The sequence below is a fragment of the Micropterus dolomieu genome, linkage group LG04 (assembly GCF_021292245.1).
Source record: "Micropterus dolomieu isolate WLL.071019.BEF.003 ecotype Adirondacks linkage group LG04, ASM2129224v1, whole genome shotgun sequence".
Taxonomy (NCBI): Eukaryota; Metazoa; Chordata; class Actinopteri; order Centrarchiformes; family Centrarchidae; genus Micropterus; species Micropterus dolomieu.
The window spans coordinates 4,032,661-4,053,432 of record NC_060153.1 but is presented as its reverse complement, the minus strand read 5'-3'; the positions used below and the strand labels follow the sequence as shown (position 1 = coordinate 4,053,432).

At 41.4% G+C, this 20,772-nt stretch overlaps 2 protein-coding genes across 5 annotated transcripts in view; one reads left to right on the top strand and one right to left on the bottom strand.

Moving 5' to 3' along the window:
- Positions 1–1,192: 1,192 nt before the first annotated feature.
- On the top strand, positions 1,193–20,508 carry foxk1 (forkhead box K1). Of its 2 annotated transcripts, XM_046048190.1 has the most exons (10): positions 1,193–1,819; positions 5,128–5,343; positions 8,172–8,370; positions 8,489–8,635; positions 9,652–9,845; positions 10,123–10,295; positions 10,415–10,669; positions 11,518–11,691; positions 11,964–12,216; positions 20,040–20,508. In XM_046048190.1, the coding sequence occupies exons 1-9, from the start codon at positions 1,374–1,376 to the stop codon at positions 12,194–12,196; spliced, it is 2,037 nt and encodes a 678-aa protein (XP_045904146.1). In that variant the 5' UTR covers positions 1,193–1,373; the 3' UTR covers positions 12,197–12,216; positions 20,040–20,508. The 2 variants fall into 2 exon arrangements, with proteins under 2 accessions (XP_045904146.1, XP_045904145.1); XM_046048189.1 differs by lacking the exon at positions 20,040–20,508 and having other exon boundaries at positions 1,194–1,819; positions 11,964–13,324.
- The window catches only part of radil (Ras association and DIL domains), a 31,631-nt gene continuing 19,877 nt past the window's right edge, over positions 9,019–20,772 (bottom strand). For 2 of the 3 annotated variants that reach the window (XM_046048169.1, XM_046048170.1), the window contains 5 exons: positions 19,989–20,334; positions 18,259–18,398; positions 16,845–16,984; positions 16,400–16,561; positions 9,019–10,633 (listed from right to left, as the gene is read on the bottom strand). In XM_046048169.1, the coding sequence (XP_045904125.1) occupies positions 16,462–16,561; positions 16,845–16,984; positions 18,259–18,398; positions 19,989–20,334 (726 nt within the window). In that variant the 3' untranslated portion in view covers positions 9,019–10,633; positions 16,400–16,461. The remainder of the gene's footprint in view (positions 10,634–16,399; positions 16,562–16,844; positions 16,985–18,258; positions 18,399–19,988; positions 20,335–20,772) is intronic. The other variant, XM_046048171.1, reaches the window with a different exon arrangement.

Here is a 20,772-nt window from a genome sequence, read left to right as displayed (position 1 = left end):
TTAAACTTCATATTCAGATCCGCCATCCAGGAAAGACAGTAATAAATGATCACTTCTGAGTAATGATACCAGAGCAGATCATAAATCTGGAGATACTTCTGAACCCAGCCTCCTGTTTCCTGGTGTGACGACATGAACTGTAGCCTATCACCGAAGTGCCCAGATGTGGCGTTCAGGGAAGAGCCTGCAACCACGTTGTGGACTACTTGTTTGCTGTTACTGGTATCAGAATAAGAATCAGCTTTATGGTTGACTTCATTACTCTCAGTGTAGCTACTTACACAGGAATAAGACATAACAGCTTAAAACAAGGACAACAAAGCTGAACAAATACAGGTAAAAGTACATGATAAATACATGTAAAAAAGTATGTGAAAAAAATTTGCTTTGCCTTGCTGCTCATGTTATTTTAACGAACCAAAAGTACACGTTTATGATCATACACTCAATCTAGTCTGTAACCAGAACAAAAAAGGGGTACACCTGGGATTAAACAGACCTCAAAACCATTTATGTTTAATGAAAAATAGACGCTCTTCCTATACCAAATGTAAACTTGTAGTTAGAAAGCTGAGAAGACATTTAATATAATAATATTGATCTTTATTTATAGAGCACTTTTCAAAATGATGTTACAAAGCCCACATAGCAAACGATTGCGGGCCACTTCAGGCAATGATGCAATGAAATAATAAATAAATAAATAAAAATCAATCAATGTTGACAGTGAGCTGTTGATGAGATGGGAACTGACATAACTCCTACAGATAAATGGACATACTATTGTACTAGCCTACATGAATAGGTGATGTGTGTATATATATATGCAGTGGTCTTTTCTGTGAACTCCACTACATTAAAAATTATCCACTTTATTGCAAATAGTGTGGTGCTTTCACAAGAGCAAATAGAATAAAACAGATAACAAGATACACGGTAAAAGCAGGAGGAAACTTAAAACGGGAAAGGCTCTCCTATAAAAGTATGTTAAGTAAGAAGGGACTTAAAAGAGTTCACTGACTCAGCCGTCATGATTTCCTCGGGCAGGCTGTTCCAGAGTCTCGGGGCCCTGACTGCAAAATTTAAACGTGATTTTATTGAATTGACATTACACGAAGAGAGATATATGCCACTTTATCTGCACTGGGAGCGCTGTAAACTAGCGGCTTACGAGCAGGCCCTGAAAGCAGCACCGGTCCCGTTCCTGCGGAGACTCCGGACCCGTTCTTGCGCCGACCCGGACTCCATGTTGTTCAGACAGCCACGGAGCTAACAAGTGTCCTAGCCGAAAACTCTCACGTTGCAACTCTGTGTGTGCGAGAAGTAAAGTGTGTGTGTGTGTGCCTGCGAGTGTGTTGACCCTCCGAAAGAAGATGGCAGACTACCGGGACGACACCGGAGCTCGAGCCCTGCTTGCTTTACAGTCGGCACCGTGCAGTCCCGTGCGCGTCGCGGTGACCTCGCACGCCTATCACCAGCCCTCGCTCGCCCTCTTGGGTCCTCCGGTGATGGAAGCCCGCGCCGACGCCGGGATTCTTCCCGTACGCCTCGCTTGTCCTCCTCCGCAGGCCCTGGCCAGACTCGAAGGCCGGGACTTTGAGTTTGTCATGCGCCAGAGGACGGTCACCATAGGCCGGAACTCATCTCACGGCTCCGTGGACATCAACATGGGTCACTCGAGCTTCATTTCACGGCGGCACCTGCAGATCACCTACGACGAGGCGAACGGTTTCTCCCTCCGGTGCTTGGGCAAGAACGGCGTGTTCGTTGACGGGGTGTTCCAGCGGAGGGGGGCGCCGCCACTTCAGCTGCCCCGAGAGTGAGTACCGTCAGTTAGCATAGCAGCTACCGACAAGGTAATGATGACTGACTGGCTGTTGCAGGACGACTAAAACTTGAGCGTTAATTTAAAACATTGATGGCCGACCAGCCAGTGTCATGATATATGTTGTATCCCTTTTAAAGTCTGCTCCTCTACCCCGCTTATTGAATCAAACTGTAAAAAAAAAAACACTTACAAACTTACATGTGGGATAACTCGTACTAGTTTTGGTGAATATACTAGCTTGATTAACATTTTCATGGGGAGCGAATTAATCACAGACCTCCATATTCAAACCGGAGACACAAGGTGACTGGGATACAAGGTTTGTCATGACACCGTAATCAGAGCGGTTTGATTTGGTCTGTGTTAAGTGTCCTGTAAACTTGGTTTAGAAAGTGAAGCCGTGACACAAGAAACCAACAAGTCTCTCCACTTTAGCTGTGCAATTATAATTGTTATTAATTTGTCTTAACTTCACCCCACTTTGAGTCGGAGAATAAACCTAGCTAGTTTTAGCCGTTAGCAAACCTAGCTTCATGTGGCCTACAGCGCAAACTAGTTAGCAAATGTTTAAAATAAAGTGCAGTTTGCTTATATTTCGCACACAGACATATTGTGGTAGATCTGGCTTTCTAAAATATGCGAAAGTTAAACTCCCCCCCCCCCCCCCCCCCCCCCCCCCCCCGAAAGTCTTTTGTCTGTTAGTAAAAGTCATGTCTCAACAGTTTTTTTAGTGCGATTATGTTAGCGGGGTTGGCTTGTTGTGAGGGTGTTAGCAAACGTGTCGCCGTCACGTAAACATTAATGTAAACAAACGCACCCCTGACAGCTCCGTTCACAAGTTTTGTGGCAAGAGGTGTGTTTTGTTTATATTGTATTTTTGTGTAAAGGACGTTTAAATATGGTTTTAGCTTTACTGCACCATTGCCAAGGTTACACATTTTGCCTTTGCTGGTTCGTTTAATACAGTAGCAATCTCTGAAAATTGAAAGCGTTGACTGTGTGTGTGTCAGTCAGTCACAGGGTGGAGCGGTAGGAGGAGGTGCTGGGTTGGGGGTGGGGGGGTGTTGTGCTCTTATCCTCTCTGATTGGCTGTCAAGATCGTTTGGGGGTGTGTCGGGCATTGAACAGGAAATGCAGGGTGAAATGACATCCTCCTTGCAGGAGCACATGGAGTAAACACAGGACTTACAAACCAAGGCCATATGCAACACAGGCATGTTCGCATGTGTTGTTTCAGCCCTGGGGCCTGTCTCAGGATTACACAGTTGGCTGGAAAGCTGTGTGTAGTTAAGATGGGAACCTCTTCGAATGTGGAAGAGTGCATTTAATTAGTAATTTTAGTTATACTGGTACACTTACAGTACTTATACATTGTATAAATTTTCTTTCTTCTGTTTCTTTAGCACTGCTTGGCAGAAAAATACTTTAATATCAGCAAATATATACAGATTTATCTAAGTTGAGTGAAGATGCAGCACAGTGCCTTTAATAAAGGCTCATTTGCCTAAAATTACAGTTTTGAATCTGTGTGGTTTAGTCTGTGTCATCTTGATTCATCTAGCGACTGCCAATTTCCCCAGTTTTCTTTCTCAAGTTTCACTGGGAGTCTGAGTGAGAAGCAGTTTTAAAGTCCCAAATTTCAGATTGAACTGAGGTCTGGACTCTGACTTGGCCACTTCAGGACCTTAACATTGTTGTTATTCTGGTGGAGGTTTATCTTAATGTTAGGGTTTATTGTCTTGCTGTAAAATACATCATCTCCCATGTCATGGTTCTCTTGCTGGTTGCAGCAGATATTTTTTTATGACTGGTATTTTGTTGCATTTTTTTACTCTCTACCTTCTCAAACCATCAATGGTCAATAATGTTGGGTGTGATGTGCAGGACTCAGTGATTGCAAAGAAGCTTTGTTTTGGTCCCATTAGATCCTCGAGCCTTCTTCCCCTTCATCTCGGAGTCTCTCACATACCTTCTAGCAAAACACTACTCAGAATGTCATCATGTGAGTTATTTTGAACAGTGGCTTTCTTTTTGCTACTCTGGTATACAACTGGCACTGGTGATCTCAGCTCTGGATTTCTGAAGCTCTTTCAGAGTCTTTCCTCCGCACTAGTGCTCTTCTTGCATGGACACTCAGTTGTTGCGGTGCTCTAGGCAGAGACAGCTGTGAGCAGACTGTTCATGGATCCAGTATTGGATTGGCAGCTGCATGTTTTCAGGAGACAAATTATAGAGAAAAGATGGAACATTTCTTGCATAATTTTATCATAGACTGGTGTAACTGCTGGTGTAACTGCCTACAACACTTTTTTTTTTTTTGGTCTCCATAGGGAGGTCCGAGCCTGAGCTCAGCACCCTTAGAATTAGTAGGGATTCAGTTTCCTGCTCAAAGACAGAATCATCATATTTTGGCTGATAGGGTGGTTGCAGTTACAAAGAACTTAACTACGCTGAATGTACAACTTTGCTGCCTGTACCTGCTAGGAATAAATAAAACTTACATTAGTCATTAAGGTTACATTGTAAAATATTTACTCAATCCCTCACACACATAATTACTTTTAAAGGTTTTGTTTAGGCTTGAACTTGGTCCTGGACTGATCCTTGATTTTTACTGAAGGAAGTCCAGACCTGCTAAAAGAAGAGGAAATGGAAGTTAGCGGGTGTTGTGTTAAGTTTGCTCCACCCTAGTGTTTTTGTCAACGGAAGGTGTTGACTGAATATGTTGTTTATATTCTAAACAAACCCCTATAGTTAACGTGTCATTGCTGAATGATATGATGTAATATAAAAGAAGATCCATACTGAACAAGTGTTTGCATTTTCTCACTTGTGGCAGATTTGTTTACTCACTATGTTTAACTTAACACACATAGTAACACGATTTCAAGTTAATTCTTGACTTTGGAAACAACAGTTGACAAAACATTTTAGTTCCATTCTGTTCTCTAGTTTTCAATCGTATCACATGATCTTCCTCAGCACATGGCGTTTGTACAGTTGTCGTGGTACAGTAAATGTTCAAATTTCTGTTTTCCTGAGCAATTTAAGACAAGATGTGTGTCTGGAATAATGGACATTTAAATATCTGCATTTCATTGACAACTGGGCAAACTACACCTGCTAAGGAAGGTCATGTGATATCATTAAAAGCTCCTGAACAGTCACTATAGAGTAATATGTTACAATGCTTAGCTGTTGAGCATTGTATAGGAGAGGAGGCACTAATCAGACTTCTCTGTGGCTCTTTTCTTCTGGCCTATGGCTTCCACCATCTCTCCTACTGTCCTGCTCTCCAGATGTGTGTTTCGTTTTCCCAGTACGGTTATCAAGATCCAGTTTATGTCACTCCTGGAGCCCGAGGATCACAGAGAGAGGGAGCAGCCCTCTCTTCCCCCTCGGCCACTTCTGCCCCACATTTCTCCCCTCAAAATCAGCATTCCCACAATGCAGCAGCACGAAGAGCACATCAGGGCATTTGGCTCCCCGCTGCCCTCGCCCACAGGCACTATCAGGTAAGGAGAGACCCACAGACATACACAATGATCTGAACATCAGAAGGTGTACATTTATAAATGGAAAGGCTGTACCAAAATATACACACTATATAAAGACTGTCCCGATTAAGCAGGAGTCAGTTGTTTCTTGTAAACACATTTTCACTTAATTGTTGTGACTATTTAAACTCAGTTCTGAGCTTTAATCTCTAGCTGTGAGTTTAAATAAGTCAATAGATTGATTAAGCTACAGACAGAAAATGAATTGCCAAATTTATGTTTAATTTCAATTACATTTTATAAGCAAAAACGCCAAACCCTTCCTGATTCTAGCGTCTTCAATTTCAGGATTTTCTTTGTCTTACGTGATCAGCATTTCCTGCGATTTTCTAGTACATAGACCGAATGATTAATTAAAAAGAAAAAGAAGTAGATAAAGCAGATAAAGAAATTATGAAAGTAATTGTTTGTTGCATCCGTGTTTGTTTCAGTAATGGAGACATTCACCCAGTCAGAAAACCTGTCTATAAAACAGCACTTTAAATCTGAGTTGTTTGTGCATGTTGTATGATAGATTGTACAGTAAATGTTCTGTGACTGAGTATACGAGCTGTTTACCATCTCACCTTGTCTTGGGTCTATGCATGTTTACTCATGTTTATGCAGTCATCTGTGTGGATTTGCAAACGTGAGGTTTAATTTCCTTTGGTTTTATGCGTAACCAATTGTGATCCAAAGGCCTGCAGTGTGTTTAATTTTATTTTTTTTTCAACCACATTTTGTCTCCGCTCATTTCACTGATAATATCCTTTCTGGTTGAAGTTGTACTCATCAACCGTTGCAGTGTTTTTGTTGAGTTGGAAACCTGCACTCTAATGAGCTGCTATAGCACATGTTTGAAAATCACTGCTCTATAAATGTATACAGCATGTGCGACTGGCAAGTGTGGTGGTGCTGAGTGTGCCCTCTGCTGGGGTGTGTTGGGTCTTACATCAAACATCCCCACCAATGTCAGCTTGTGTGTGCCTTCCTTATATGGAATGGCTGCAGCTTCGAGGTGCGTGATTGGCTATTGGGCAGATTGTTTTGCCTGTAGGCCGTTTTTCCGTCCATTCGTGGTTTCCTTTTTTCAAAGCCCCCGTACCCCTCCCTCTCAGCCCTCAGCTCCTGTTCTCTCACACGTGGACACACACAACACTCACACAGAGTAAAGACGCTTGCTCAAACATCTCTCCAACACTTTCACTGTGGCCTTTTTCGGGTAGATCGTTGTGCCACCTTCCTCAACAGTACCATACAGGACATACAACGCAAGAGTATTGTGTAAAAGCACATGCTCCCACTTAAAACACCAGCAGCGTCTCTTTACAGGGTGCTAAGAGTCACTTTTCCTGTTTGGCAACTTACATGAACTGTATATAATACCATTCATCTGCCCCTACTAGCATTTGTAGTGCTGGCCCATGTACAGAAGCAGAGAGGTTGAAATGGTTGTTGAAGACAACCCTTGCTCCCTCATTGAGGTATACATAACATATTTAATTTAAAGTTTTAAGTGTGTAGAGTTACAGATGTTTTCATACTTAAGATGTCCCTGAGCAACATTATAAGTTTTTGTTCATCTTCATTCATTTTTCAACGCTGAGCTTACAAAGCTGCTTTCAAAACAGAGCCTGCAGCCTAAGTATGAATATGTTTGTATTTCCCCAGCCAAGAAATACAAACATATTCTCTCTCTCCCTGCGTGCGTGCGCGTGTATGTGTGTTACTCTCTTTATATCTGTGTCTCTCTGTTGCTAAAGGCAAATCAAAGCACACTGACTCTCCTAGAAACCAGTGTTTGCTTTACTAACAGAAGCAGGTGTGTGTTGTATAACTTACTGGGCTTTCCCTGTGTTCTGCACCAGATTAAACCTAGTTAATAATTAACATACTTTTGAGTATTTTTGTTCATTGTTGTATGATGATCACTCTCTGTAATAACACCCTGGATCTGGGGTGTAATAATTTTTCCAAACTTCTTGATATTGTGTCTATAAGAGCAAATTGTCTCTATACTGTTGCACTAAATTTGTCACAAATGTGCTGAAGGATCATATTAAAAATATCAATTAGGATTATATATGATTGTTGCGCAAGATTCAAATTAGAACATAATTAAATCATAAGAAAGGCATAAAGAATATGTATTTCTGTTTTATTTCTTGAGTCATCTTTTCTGAAAATTATGTTTTTGTAATATCTTCTGTTTCTTACATACAGTATTTAGTAAAATGTGGAAAATAAATAGCTTTACATGCTCCTTGTTTTCCTGCACCATTATTAGGCCTTCATACTAAATATTAGTCACCAGTCAGTAACCTCAATCATGTTGTGTTAGCCTTCACAAAAACGTTAGTTTTCTGGATGCTTATTTAAAGGTTTATTAATTCCAGAACGTTTTTATGACAAATTTGGGCTCTGTTTGTGGTGACAAAGTGACCGTTTGACATTTAAGAATGTGATTTGATTTTTAATGCATTTATAGGATTTTGTTGACATTTATAATACACATCTGCTTGAATAAAACAGAATTTAATCTCAACTCCTCTCCAGTTAACTTGTTATGTTAACCTTACCTAGAACATGTTTATGTACACATTATCGCATCAATTCTAGGTTGTAGTCTACCCCAGTGACACACTCTAGACCTGTTGTCCCAGGAGTTAAAAACTCAATTCACTGAGAAGGGGATTAAATTAGTCTTGCTTATGTTATTTTTACACTGGCAGCTGTATTGCTTTTAGAAGTGGCTCTTAAACTGACACTTTAAGCCATTAACACAGACTCGTTCCTCTCTTCTCCAGTGTTCCTAACTCCTGTCCGGCTAGTCCACGAGGGGCAGGGTCATCAGGGTATCGCTATGGGCGTAATGTGACCTCTGACCTGCAGTTAGCAGCTGAATATGCTGCCAAGGCTGTTTCTGAGCAGAGACGAAGCATTGCTGAGCAGAGAGGTGGGGGAAGTGAGCAGCGGGGGGAGTCGGCTGGTGGAGACAGCCCCAAGGTAAAGTAACATCAAAATCTGTTAATTGCCCCAAAGAACACATCATTTTCAAGATTCAAAAAGGTTGCGTGTACAATATGTGCTTTTGGGTGTTATTACTTATCTCTCGTTCGTACAGGATGAGTCCAAGCCACCTTATTCCTATGCACAGCTGATTGTCCAGGCCATCTCGTCTGCCCCAGACAAACAGCTGACTCTCAGTGGCATCTACGCCCACATCACCAAACACTACCCTTACTATCGCACTGCAGACAAGGGCTGGCAGGTAGGTTCCTTCTGTTTTTAACTGCATGGTAATTGCTTTCCATGGTTTGCCATGACAATCCAATCTTCACAACCAGGACAGCCATTAGGAATTATGGACAGAGGGACACAACTTTCCAAATTGGGCTCCTCACCAAACACAGAAAAATTATCTTTCAAAGGAACAGCCTGTTTATTTTCTTGCTGACTTTAGGCCTAAAAATTGCAAGCATTAGTAAAACCAACAGGTTGCCTTCTAAGGGCAGTGCAACAGTGCTTTTTTAAAATGTAGTTAAGTAAATGTGCTGACATTACTTAAAGGTTAAGCAGGCCATCCGCTGGTCTGCCTAGCTCCTCACCTTTGCCACGTTCAGCTTCCCCTGTCATACCTGGTGCTTCTTCACGTTTTGTTTTTTTTTTTGGCCAGAAATTTTGCCATTGTCTCTGATTCTTTCACTTTCTTGTTCTCTCTGGCTTTCTTTTTTGAGCCCCTGATTTTTAGTTGAGGTATTTTTTGCCTAGGTAGTCAGTTCACTTCACATTAACGGTACATGTGTGTGTATTCAGCACATCTTATGTCATCATGTGTTTCAACTGCACCATGTGTTTTAATTATAACAATAACTATATTGAAAGACATTAGAATGGCATTGATATTGGTTGGTAACTAAATTGTTGTACTTGATCCCATTTAAGGGTCAACCATAGACCTTTGCATGGGCACCCCCTGGGCCTTTGGGCCGGGGTCATCTGTACCCTTTGACCCACCCCCAATGGCGCGGCTATTCACAGCCACAGAGTATGTGAAGGTTATCCTAGTATAATTTAGAAGATTAAGGTTATTTGATGACTTTGGAAGACTTACTATAACAGTTATATTGGACAGCTACTGTCTTTTCATAAGAAGAGACAGAAATTGTGACCTGAAATGTCCTGTTTAGGGTCATAGGCCATAGAATATAAGTTCTTTGACATCTTTCAAATTGAAATTTCTGTCTCCACTGGTAAAATACTTCTATTTATTTTGCCTTCCTCCAGAACTCGATCAGACACAACCTGTCTCTCAACCGCTACTTTCTGAAAGTGGCCCGCTCTCAGGATGAGCCTGGGAAAGGGAGTTTTTGGCGTGTGGATTCTGCTTCTGAGAGCAAGCTAGTAGAGCAAGCCTTCAGGAAAAGACGGCAAAGAGGGGTGGCATGCTTTAGGACGCCATTTGGACCTCTCTCTTCTAGGTAAACACACACACACACACACATACAAGACTAGTCAGGCACACTCGGTCATGCTCTGTCGCTTCTGATGTAACTCAGTTAACCTTTGCTCCCTTCTCTCTGCTTTTGCTCCTGGCTATCATTTGATTGGATAGAACAAAGTAAGTCTAATTTCTAGGTAAATGTGTTCAGCAGAAGCTACTGGCAGTGATGGAGCTCTGTATAAAGTCTCTTGATGTATTGATGGATGTCTTTTCTCTCTCGCCTTTTCCTTCTGCCTTCTTACATTCTTTTTCAGGAGTGCCCCTGCATCCCCGACCCACCAGGGACTACTTTCTCCTCCATCCAGCGGGCTGCAGACTCCTGAATGTCTGAGCAGGGAAGGCTCTCCTATCTCCCATGACCACCATGAACAGCTGGCTAACAAACTGGCATCTGTACCTGAGTATAGGTACTCTCAGAGTGCCCCAGGTGAGCCTGCACTCAGACACAGATATATACACATAAAATACATTCAAAGACACACACAAGAAGGCTTTCATTGACATTGTGAAACAGGTAAATTGTTGTATGTGTCTGTCTCTACGTAGGATCTCCAGTCAGTGCTCAGCATGTCATCATGGCTGCACCCCCTCACCCGACTGTCATGTCCTCAGGCCCGGGGAAAGCTCTTGCTTTAGTTCCAGGTGGTGGCCAAATCCAGCCCATCCACGTGCTCCAGAACCCCCCTCAGTCCTCTGTCACCATGGTGCGGGTGGTTACCAGCGGCCCTCTAACTTCCAACCCTCCAAATGGGTACAGTGCCCCCTCTGTTGGAGGAGCAGAGGGCAACAGTGAGCTCAGAGGTACAGCCATTTCTTTTAGGAGGGTCATAATGCTTTATTATTATTTTTTTGGATTTTCTGCAGTTTTGTGAAGACATTTGAGTATGTTTACTTTTAGCTCCCACACATTATATACATCAGTGTGTTGGACATTTTGCATTCACACGTTTATTTTGAACTTTTCAAAGGCTTGGGGTGATTGAAAGTTTTTCATCTCTGTGAAATACATGATTGAGCTCTGGAGGGACCAAGGCAAACTATCTGACCAGATGTCTGTCACTTTAGTAATTATCACACTTTGTATTATCAATAATGGATCTAAACCGGGGCTTCTCGAAGCCCAGACCAAGGTCAAGATCCAAATTGAACTGCAGATCAATACTGACTGGACTGTGTGTCACTTGTTTGATTACATAGGAATATATTTTCTGTGTGTTTTAAAAGTGACTAGTTTTTTGAACATGCCCACATACCTACAAACAAGCTGTTACTGTCCGTCATCGATTAGAATTTTCCCTCATGCAGGAGCATCAGGTCGTTCTCCAAGTTTGAAGAATAAAATTAATATTGATCAAGAGAGCAGAGAATACAAAGAATAATGAACACAATTAATTCATTGTTCTGCAGTCCAACACGAAACCTTTGACCAGTTAACATTTGGATCAGTGCTTCTGTCTGGCACTCACACCTTTTTTGTGTTTGGGTTCATGGGACAAGTCACAAATGTCGAATGTGTAACTTAAATTATGAACATTTGATTTCATGAAAAACAACTGGGCTGTTGAGCCTTATGTGAGGCAGAACTGGACAAAAAGTCAAGTATTTACAGTTAGTTTTACTTTTATGTTTAAATTTTGTGTTTCTCTCAGAAGCCCAGCTGAACAGAGAGCGAGTGATCCACACTGTGGACAGTGCGGTGCAGGGCGGGGATGGGAGGAACTTCACCCCAGGTTTACATCAACTTCCTGTTCGTCCTGTTACCCAGAACGGCAAACACACCACTGGCGCTGTTGCCACAGCAACCAGCCTTGCCAATGCATCTGGTAAGGGGGGGGATCAGGGCAAATGTGTGGTGTAGCGTGTGTGTGTGGTAGAAGAGGAGAGAGACAGATTGCCGGTGATGTGCAGAATTGTGCGTGAACTTTGCGGGACGTTCAAATCATTTATCACCATTGATTAATCACACAGATTATATCGTTCTTAGACAGTACTTGTAATAGGCCGAGTAACAGCGAAGTGCATGCATGTTTATTTACATACAGTAGATTAAGGCGTATAGAGACGTGCTTTTGTTTTCTCTGAATCTCCCTTCCAGGCCTGAGTAGTCCTCTCCAGATCTTGGCTGCCCAGGCCTCCAGCTCCCCTCCAGTGCTGGTTAGCAGACAGCCAAGTGCAGAAACTTTAGCTGAGCAGCCAGGCGAGCCCCAGACCAAGCGGCCAAGAATGGAGGACGAGGGTTTGACTGAATCTGCTCAACATCACGTCACACCTGCCCAGCAGCCAGTCATCGTTGCCATGACATCACAAACCCATGACCCTAGGAAGTAAAACCCAGGGCCTCTTTCCAGGTACCCAGCGGACAGCCTCCTTATCGACCCCAAACTGCTTCACCTTTTTATACTCATTTGATATGACTGCAACCGACATGGCCAAAAAATGTACAGGCAGCCTCTCTCAACCGAAGGGAATTCAATTGCAGGGAACATATATTTTGGTCAAAAATAGATAAAAACATTCAAATACATTCTGAATGTGAAAAGCAAGTAAATCTTTCTGGACTTTTTCAGCTTTACAGTCTTTTTAATACAATCCATCATTCACTGACAACACAAACAAGTAAGGACATTAAGCTTATGTCAGAGCATTATGCATGTAAAAATGATTTCAGCACTACTTTTACTACGTGAATGTTGGATAATTTCTTGAGCACAACCTTTCCTGTAGTTGATGGATCAGATGCATCAGTCACTCTCAGGCCAAAGAACTCACCTCTCCTGCACTTCTGATTAGAGTCACTGCCTGATTTTTAAACCAGTTTGATCAGAGATTTGAAATGGCTGTCAATGACAGAAGAAACTGATGATCAGAGTTGATCTATTTTGTTGTTTCACACAGTCTTGGACAGAAGGATAGCGAGGACTTAGCTGCATATACCCAGGCCAGGTTAATGAGACTTGGGAGACTGTATGAATTCTTCATAAGGCAATCCTTGCAAAAAGACAAAAACAGATTGTCTCTCTTAGAAATGAAAGATATTATTAAGGCCTAGAGCAGAACGTGAGGTCTCTCTTCTTCTTGCCTTCTCTGTAAAGCACAAAAAGAAAGGTGTATTGCTTTGGAAGAAGAGATAGGAGGATATCCAGGAATAACAAACCAGGGCTTTGCAGTTTTCGCTTCATTTCAGCTCAATTTGGTTTATCGGTGTGAAGCTGCTCGGATTCAAGATGGTCTGGTTGATTGGACAGCAGAGTTGGGCCAGGGAAAGGCAAAAAAGAGGCAACTATTCGGAGTTGATTGAAGTGGAGCTAACCTAATGTAGACAAACTGATTGTTATAATTTTTCTTTGTTTCAGTAGAGGTAAAAGGAGAAATGGAACAGCCTGTGCGTACAGTTTTGTTTGTCTTAGCACAGAAAAGCATTATTGTAATAATCCTTTAAAGCCTTAAATATTTCTACATTTTGTTGTTGTCAATTTATTTTAACCTTTAGACAGCTTTACCTTTTTAGATTGTTTAACACAGCGCTTCTTTAACAGTACGTGCTCGGCCACACTACAATGGTGACAGTTATGTTGCACCAGTAGACTTGTATCAGGGGAAGGGCGGGACCAACAAATGACCACATTTCAACTGCTCTTGTCTCTTCTTTCTTTCTGCATGGTACTTTTGACATCTTTTCTAATCTTGGCTTCCCACGTTTCTGCTTTCAATTTCCCCTTATATATTAACCTTTTCCCACCCTCTCTCCTAATCTACCTCTCCCACTCTTTTCAGTGAGCAGTCTCCATCTTTGCTGTCTCTACAGAGACATCGAGCTGTTGGCAATTCCTGTCACAGACACTGCCTTAATTAGATATTCTTCAGCACTTTGCCCCCCCCCCCCCCCCCCCCCCCCCCCCCCCCCCCCCCCCCCCCCCCCCCCCACTCTCATTCTTTCTCTCGCACAGGCCTCATTTTTAGCCGGCACAGTTTGCGCAAGATTTCAGTGATGATTGTTGCACATTTGAAAAAAAACAAAAAAAATGCATAATGATTGTATGCTGCTCTATCTGCTAAATGACAAAGCTATTTAGAAGGTATTTTTTTCTTATTTTGGAAAAAAAAAATATTTTGCTATGTGTAAAAACAGCTGTCATCAATACGTAAACATTCTGGAAATAGAGAAGTATATGTATTTTTAAATGTTCCTGTTCTGTGATTTGTTAAAATGTGTAGCACAAATTAAAATTCCTCATTGACTTAAAATTTGTTGTCTTATCTCATGCGACCAGCTGTCAGCCATGTTGGAGAAGAAAAGTTATTTACATTTGGTGACTTTGGGTTTCTAAGCAGAAAAATGGAAGTATCCAACAATCTTTATTATAAGTACCATAATTTTAACAGTATAAATAATGAACAGAAGAATAGTCATGCATCAGATCAACGTCATACAAACTGATATGCACAAAAATAATCAAAAATGGACAACAAAAAGGTGATGGGGGGGACATTTTGTATATCAATAACAGGAAAACGCCAACAATTTGTTAATGCTGGTAAATCGTTTTGGTCATTTATCAGGTCAAAATATTTGCTAGTTCAGCTTTCTTAAGTACCTAATGTGGGTTTGACACTTTTCTTTGTATGTACTTCAGAATTATCTTTTTGGGATTTGGACCTTTGGTTGGACAAACAAGCTGCGCATTTCTTTAAATTTCTGACATTTTACAGACTAAATGATCATTAACAATGAAAATAATCGCAGCTGCAGCCCTAGTAAACATTAAAAACAGTCCTATAATCCTTCCGTAGTTTAAGAAGAGACACGTCTTGACTCCTTATTTAGAGAGGCAGTGCACATCTCGATCTGCACCGGTGCAATGTTTTCTTCTTTCTGCAGAGGAACTGGTCACAGGCTAGCAGAGGGTCAGTGCTCCTGATACAGGGATCCAGGACGTCTAGGGGGAGCTCTCTGGAGCTGAGGTCAGAACAGTAGGCCAGGCAGCATAGTACTGACTAAGCATGGCTTTTTTCCCCTCTTGTTGTGACCTAGGCTTTGAATTGAGGACTTTATAAAAAGGTGAACTAGTTGGACCTCCTTTTTAAAGCCAAATAACAAAAACATTTTCTGTCTGGTATCTAGCCGTGCTGATAAGTTTTTGGTTATACAATTAAGGTGAATGGAATTTTGTTTTGTGCTCACAGCGTTAAACAGTGACTTAAAAGCATCATCTTCCAGAAAAAAATGTCTACAGACCTCATAATAAACAGTCTTCCTTGGAACTACTTTCTTATGAAACCTATCGTGAGGTCAGAAGATTATCCAGAGCAACTGGGACGCTGGAAAGGCAGAAACAAGTATCTATCTTCATGGCTGGAGACCACTGGAGAAAACTATAAACTTTTATTGTAATTTGTTAGATACCCTTTCAACAAAAGTGCAGCTAACGACCTGTGTTAAAAGTGAAATCCAATTTTGCAGTGCACAAGTTGTATTCCTGTTCAAAAGGACTCATTCCAGAAAATACCCCCCCAGCAGGTTTCAGTATATACTGAATATATCCGAAGAAAATTAGTTTCCCAAATGCATTTTCTCTTTTGAATGTCCAAACAATGTGACCAAGTGTTAAATATTTACAAATGACTATTTACACCTCTTAACCAAATACATGCAGCATATATTCACAACACATGTGGTTTATACACCCCAGGATTGTGCATCAGAAACATGACGACGATCCAGTAATTAATAAACAATGTCCCGCAGCAGCTGCACATGCTCTGTGCATGTCCAACCACGAGAGTTCATCTCTTTTGCAGTAGAGGTAAAGTCCAGTGATGAGGTTAAATGAGATAAAATGTGAAATAGGAGAGCTGGGCTGTATGTCTTGTCGTCCTCTTTCACCCCACTCTCCGGTACAAAAGTTAACATTCATGCACAATCCTTTAGTCTGTTGAGCAGACGGTGAGAGTGCTTTGGGAGTTGCTAACAAACAGGTATATAAAACATTCCACTCTAAAAGTACTGTGTAAGTAGAATTCTAAAGTACATTTTATAGTTTCAGAGTCCTTTTGTCTGAGATCTGGGTAGCTATTTTTACCATGTTACTTAATGTCTGAATTACTAATACAAATTATTCTAAAAACAGATGGAGCATGTGCTGGACTTTTTCCAAGGGCTGATAGGGGAGAAATTAAAACCCTACAATCTGTTGTGCTTTAAGCCACATCAGACTGCACACTGGCTTTTTAGACTTTGCCCTCCACAAGCACTGAATAATTAGGCAACTTTCCTCACAGGATATTCCTTTGATGACAAGGTGGGTTACAGATTCTGTCTGTCACACAAACCCAGTAGAAGTTGGCATGAGGGAAGCAGGTCTGGCAGCTGTGGAGTGGAGTCATGGAGCGTTACCGCCAGTTGGATTTCTTGGCTTTGTTCTGTGCTGACGCTGGGTTTCACACTCCTATTTCATGCCGCGTATGTACGCATGGGTGTGTGTTTGTGTGTACCATGTTCCATCAGTCGTCGTCGTCATCTTGCTGTCCTACCTCTCCAGTCCCGTGTAGTGTGTTGTGCTCGTCTTAGTTGGGCAGCGGTTGCTCAGAGATGGTCAGCAGGAGGAGGCACTGATCTTCTCTGAGACGTCGGGGTCGGACTTGGCCACCAGGAAACGTAGGCGGCCTCCTCCCAGGCGTATCAGATCCACCGCGCTGCAGTCAGCATACACGTGGAAGTAGAGAGAGAAAGACAGGGTCCAGTTACATGAAGCTCAGCAGAGACAGAGTAAGGATGAAGAGGCATCACTGTCGGGCTCTTGCACTAATCAATCAAAGTAATCAATTGGGTTAAGAGGCAGACAGCTACGGTTATGGCTAACATTGTGTAGAGAAGACTGCTCACTGTCATCAATGTCAATATCACGCAGTAGCATCATTAATCTCCACCAGCCTATTGTTATGGTCACAAACAGCACTACTGGAACATCCTCTGTACCTCTGATAGTCTGCTCCTATCAGACTGGTCCCGTTAACAGCCAGGATACGATCACCGATCCTCAGTCTGCCATCGGAGGCCGCAGGTCCATCAGGGATTAGAGTCCGGATGTAAATGCCTGGAGCGTTGAGAGGAGTGTGCTGCAGGAGGGAGAAGTGTTACGAGTGTACATGTATGTGTCCATTATTTAGGTAAGCATCTGGTCAAGCTGGTGAATTTTTAGTTTATATCTCGTCCAATGAAAATACTTAGCTATTACACTACTTTTGTTTCTCAATAGCTGGCAGGTGTTTGGTAAAACCATAGACAATAAAAGTGAACGTAGCCAACGTGAGGTCATTGGTTTGTGGACCACCGTTATGAATCGTTGAGTTTAGCATTTTGACTGCTGCCATCTTGGTTTTTGGGAACCAAATGTGACCATATTTGGACAAGAGGGTGGAGCTAGCTAGTTTGGTTAGTCAAGTGCATCCGTAATTCACGTAAACTGTGATATTGGGATGCTCATTTTGGCTAGTGAAAAAAAGGCTAAAAATAAATTTACATACCGGAAAAAGCCAGCTCCTTCGAGTGTTTTTTTTTTTTTTATTAAACCAAATGCTAACAAGACATTTTGACCTTTGACATTTTAATTAACTGCTGCCAATTGATTATCAAAATTGTAAGCAATCAACTAATTAACTAAAATTTAGTAACTTTTTAGAACATACCAATATGAACACATTTTCAAACACATTTAAGTAAATTATTGTTTAAGGAGGGTAACGTTAAATGGCCAAGGGGTGAAACTATTATATTAAAAATTGAATGAATGGTTTAATACAATAAGGCTAATGCTCCTGTGAACTGGATGACAGTTTGTACACTAATTATATCAAAGAAAACATATATAAGATCTCCTTAAATTGTTAGAACACTTGAAATATACTACACAACACCTACATTGGTAGTGTATTATAAAGAACTTATTACATGTTTATATACTGCCCCTAAATAATAAATTGTAGGGGTTAAAGTGTTTCTACGCACTGTATATTTAAAGTTTCTCCATGTATTAATGTGCTGTATTTAAGGACACTCTTGTTCATCGACATTAGAACATGTTTATAGAAAATTTAATGAATATAATAAATAAATACCTCCAATGTTTGGTCATTACACCTACATAACTAAGTAGTTCCAAAATACTGTCACATTATATCAATATTAAGGTATTTGACAATATCATTTTGTGAATACGCAGCTCTAGAATCGGACTTCAGTGTCAAAGAAGCTTATTTTTGTGTTTTTTAAACTAAGTAGTAGTGCTAAGTAGTAAACGAGCTGAATCAAAAAGAAAAAAAACTCACTGTTGTAATCTGACTGACGGTTAAGATAACATGTAAGATGTGTTTTTAATCTTTTCTGTACTCACCAGGCCGTCTATGAGTCCCATGCCTAGTCCGTAGGGTCCCTTGTCCAGTTCCACTACAAACACCACACACAAGTCATCAGGAAGGGGAGGGGCGCCAGGGGAGGATACAGGGAAAGGAAACTCACACCCACTAATACACCCTGCAGAAGACACGGACACCCAAATTCACACAAACACACACACACAAACAAACACAGGGTCTCGCTATGGGGTTGGACAAACATAAGAGGTCTTGCTGTGCAGAAGACACACAAACAAAGATACTGAGACACATGCAGGGGTGCAGCTGCAGAACTGATGTGACAAACAGGTGCTTCTGACAAGAGTCTGCAGATGTCACACTCACTACAACGTAAAGACGGCACAGGGGGAGAGTTACTGGCGTCATGTGAGGAACAGAGCAACTAGCTCCAGCATTTTAGCTACAGAACTGCACAAACAAGCACAAATTTAAAGCTGCATTCATCGATTTTTGACCACTGGGGGATAGAAGAACTCAATAATACAACCAGAGGGACACAACTCTGATGCAGTACGATCACCTTATAAAGCTGTTATAATTAACATGTTGGCAAACAATTGCCTACTAACATGTCCAGTGGACAGAGAGCAACATCATGTGAAGAAAGTCTTAACAAAAGCGCTCATTTTGGCTCTGGCTGGAATTTATCTGTGTGTTTAACACATGTTCAACATTCATCACCAGCTACTTGCTATATTTGTTTTTCTGCCATTTGGTGCTCAGCAGGTAGCGTACAGTAGGTTTATCACAACTTTTTGCTGAATCAAACAGTAATTTTGTTGCTAAACCAAATATATGAGCTAAAAGAAGCTAAACATCTTTGTTGGTGCAGAGTTGCTGATTCTTTGAGGGTTCGTAGCTACAAGTGATCTCTTTATCATCACTTATAGTCATTTAATACATTAATATAAACAATATTGATGAATACAGCTTTAAATTAATTGAGTGGCACTCATTTTGTGCAGTTATTAACATTATGTCCTGTTGTCTTTGAAAACCACTGAGTGAAGAAGCACAACAGAGAAACGGATCAAGCCAAATAACAGAAATGTTCAACGTAACGTTTCTTCTAGTAGAGTGTAAACATTTTTCACACAGGTCAATTCCAGTGGAAATTTGATGCATGACACTAGCAACTTGATCTTCATGATAGCATGCATATGCTGTATAATGTGCAACACTGTTTTTGTATGCAGTGTAATATAGTGTATATTGTGTACTAATAGTATTTTGTGTAGGTATGTACAGATCCGAAACGCTTTAAAAATGAATTATTAAGCGGATGGCCATGGCATATAATGTTTCCACAGTAAAATCTGGACTCATGTTTTAGTAATATTCCAATGAGGACTTCTGATTAATTCCCTACAGATATACATTACGAATTTGGGAAAAAAGGGATCCAAATTGGTATTGGGAGAGAAAAAGTTGGATCAGCGAATCCCTGATATTGTATATGATTGACTACAAGGTTAAAAATGTAAACTCCACATTAGTGGTGGACAAAACAACAAGAACACCATACAATATGTTAATTAGTGCAATAGCCCTACAAAAAAAATACTATTTGTGTGCATCTTAATCTTTTCATTTATGTTTTCACTCTGTCAGAGGTGTTAATTACACAGTGATACATTTTAAGGCTATAGATTGTGGTGTTTCTGTATTCCTGTTATTTTGTCCACCTCCTGTATGTTATTCAGCCTACCCTCCAGTCCATTGGTGATGAGTCCGTTTGTCTTTTTACTTTCTGCCACAGTTCTGCTGGTGCAGCCGTTTGTCTGGGTGTTGGGGCCTATGATCGGCCCAGCCCCCCCCCCTCCCCCTCCTCCTCCTCCGTCCGGGTACAGCGGGGTGTGGGGAGGGGTCAAGAGGCAGGACGGGTCTGGATTTGCAGTTCGAGGGTGGTGGATGGTGCCATTCCTTCTGAGGCTGTGTGTGTGTGACTGGCCTGAGGGTCTGTCCCGTCCTCTCTCCTCTCCTGTCTCTGCCGTCACCTCGTCCCCAGGACCCCCAGAGCGGGGACTGCTGTGGGCCGGAGGCAATAACTCTCTCTGTGTCGGGATTGAACAGAAAGACTTGAGAAGACACTGAGTTGTAAAGATGATGATGATTAGAAAATGGAAGAATGTTCCTGTTATCTTTGATCTAAGAAAAAGCTTTCTTGTTGCAGTACACAAAAAAGCTGTGTCCCAAGACAACGGTATAATTAAAGAAGATTAAAGAGATGCATAATTATTTTATAGAGAATTAAGATTCACCATTTGACATATTTGTGTATATGTTTCTGTGTGTTTGTGTGTGTATGTGTACATATGAGGGTGCAGTAACACTAGGGATTATGGTCTAGTCAGCCGTTCCCACTAATTAGACAGCCTAAAGACTAATCAGATTAGCCATGATTTAACCATGTCTAGGTTTCTGTGAGTGAGTGTGTATGGGCTGGCTGAAGTAGAGGGTTTTTGTCTTTCATTTATGGGATTATGAGGAAC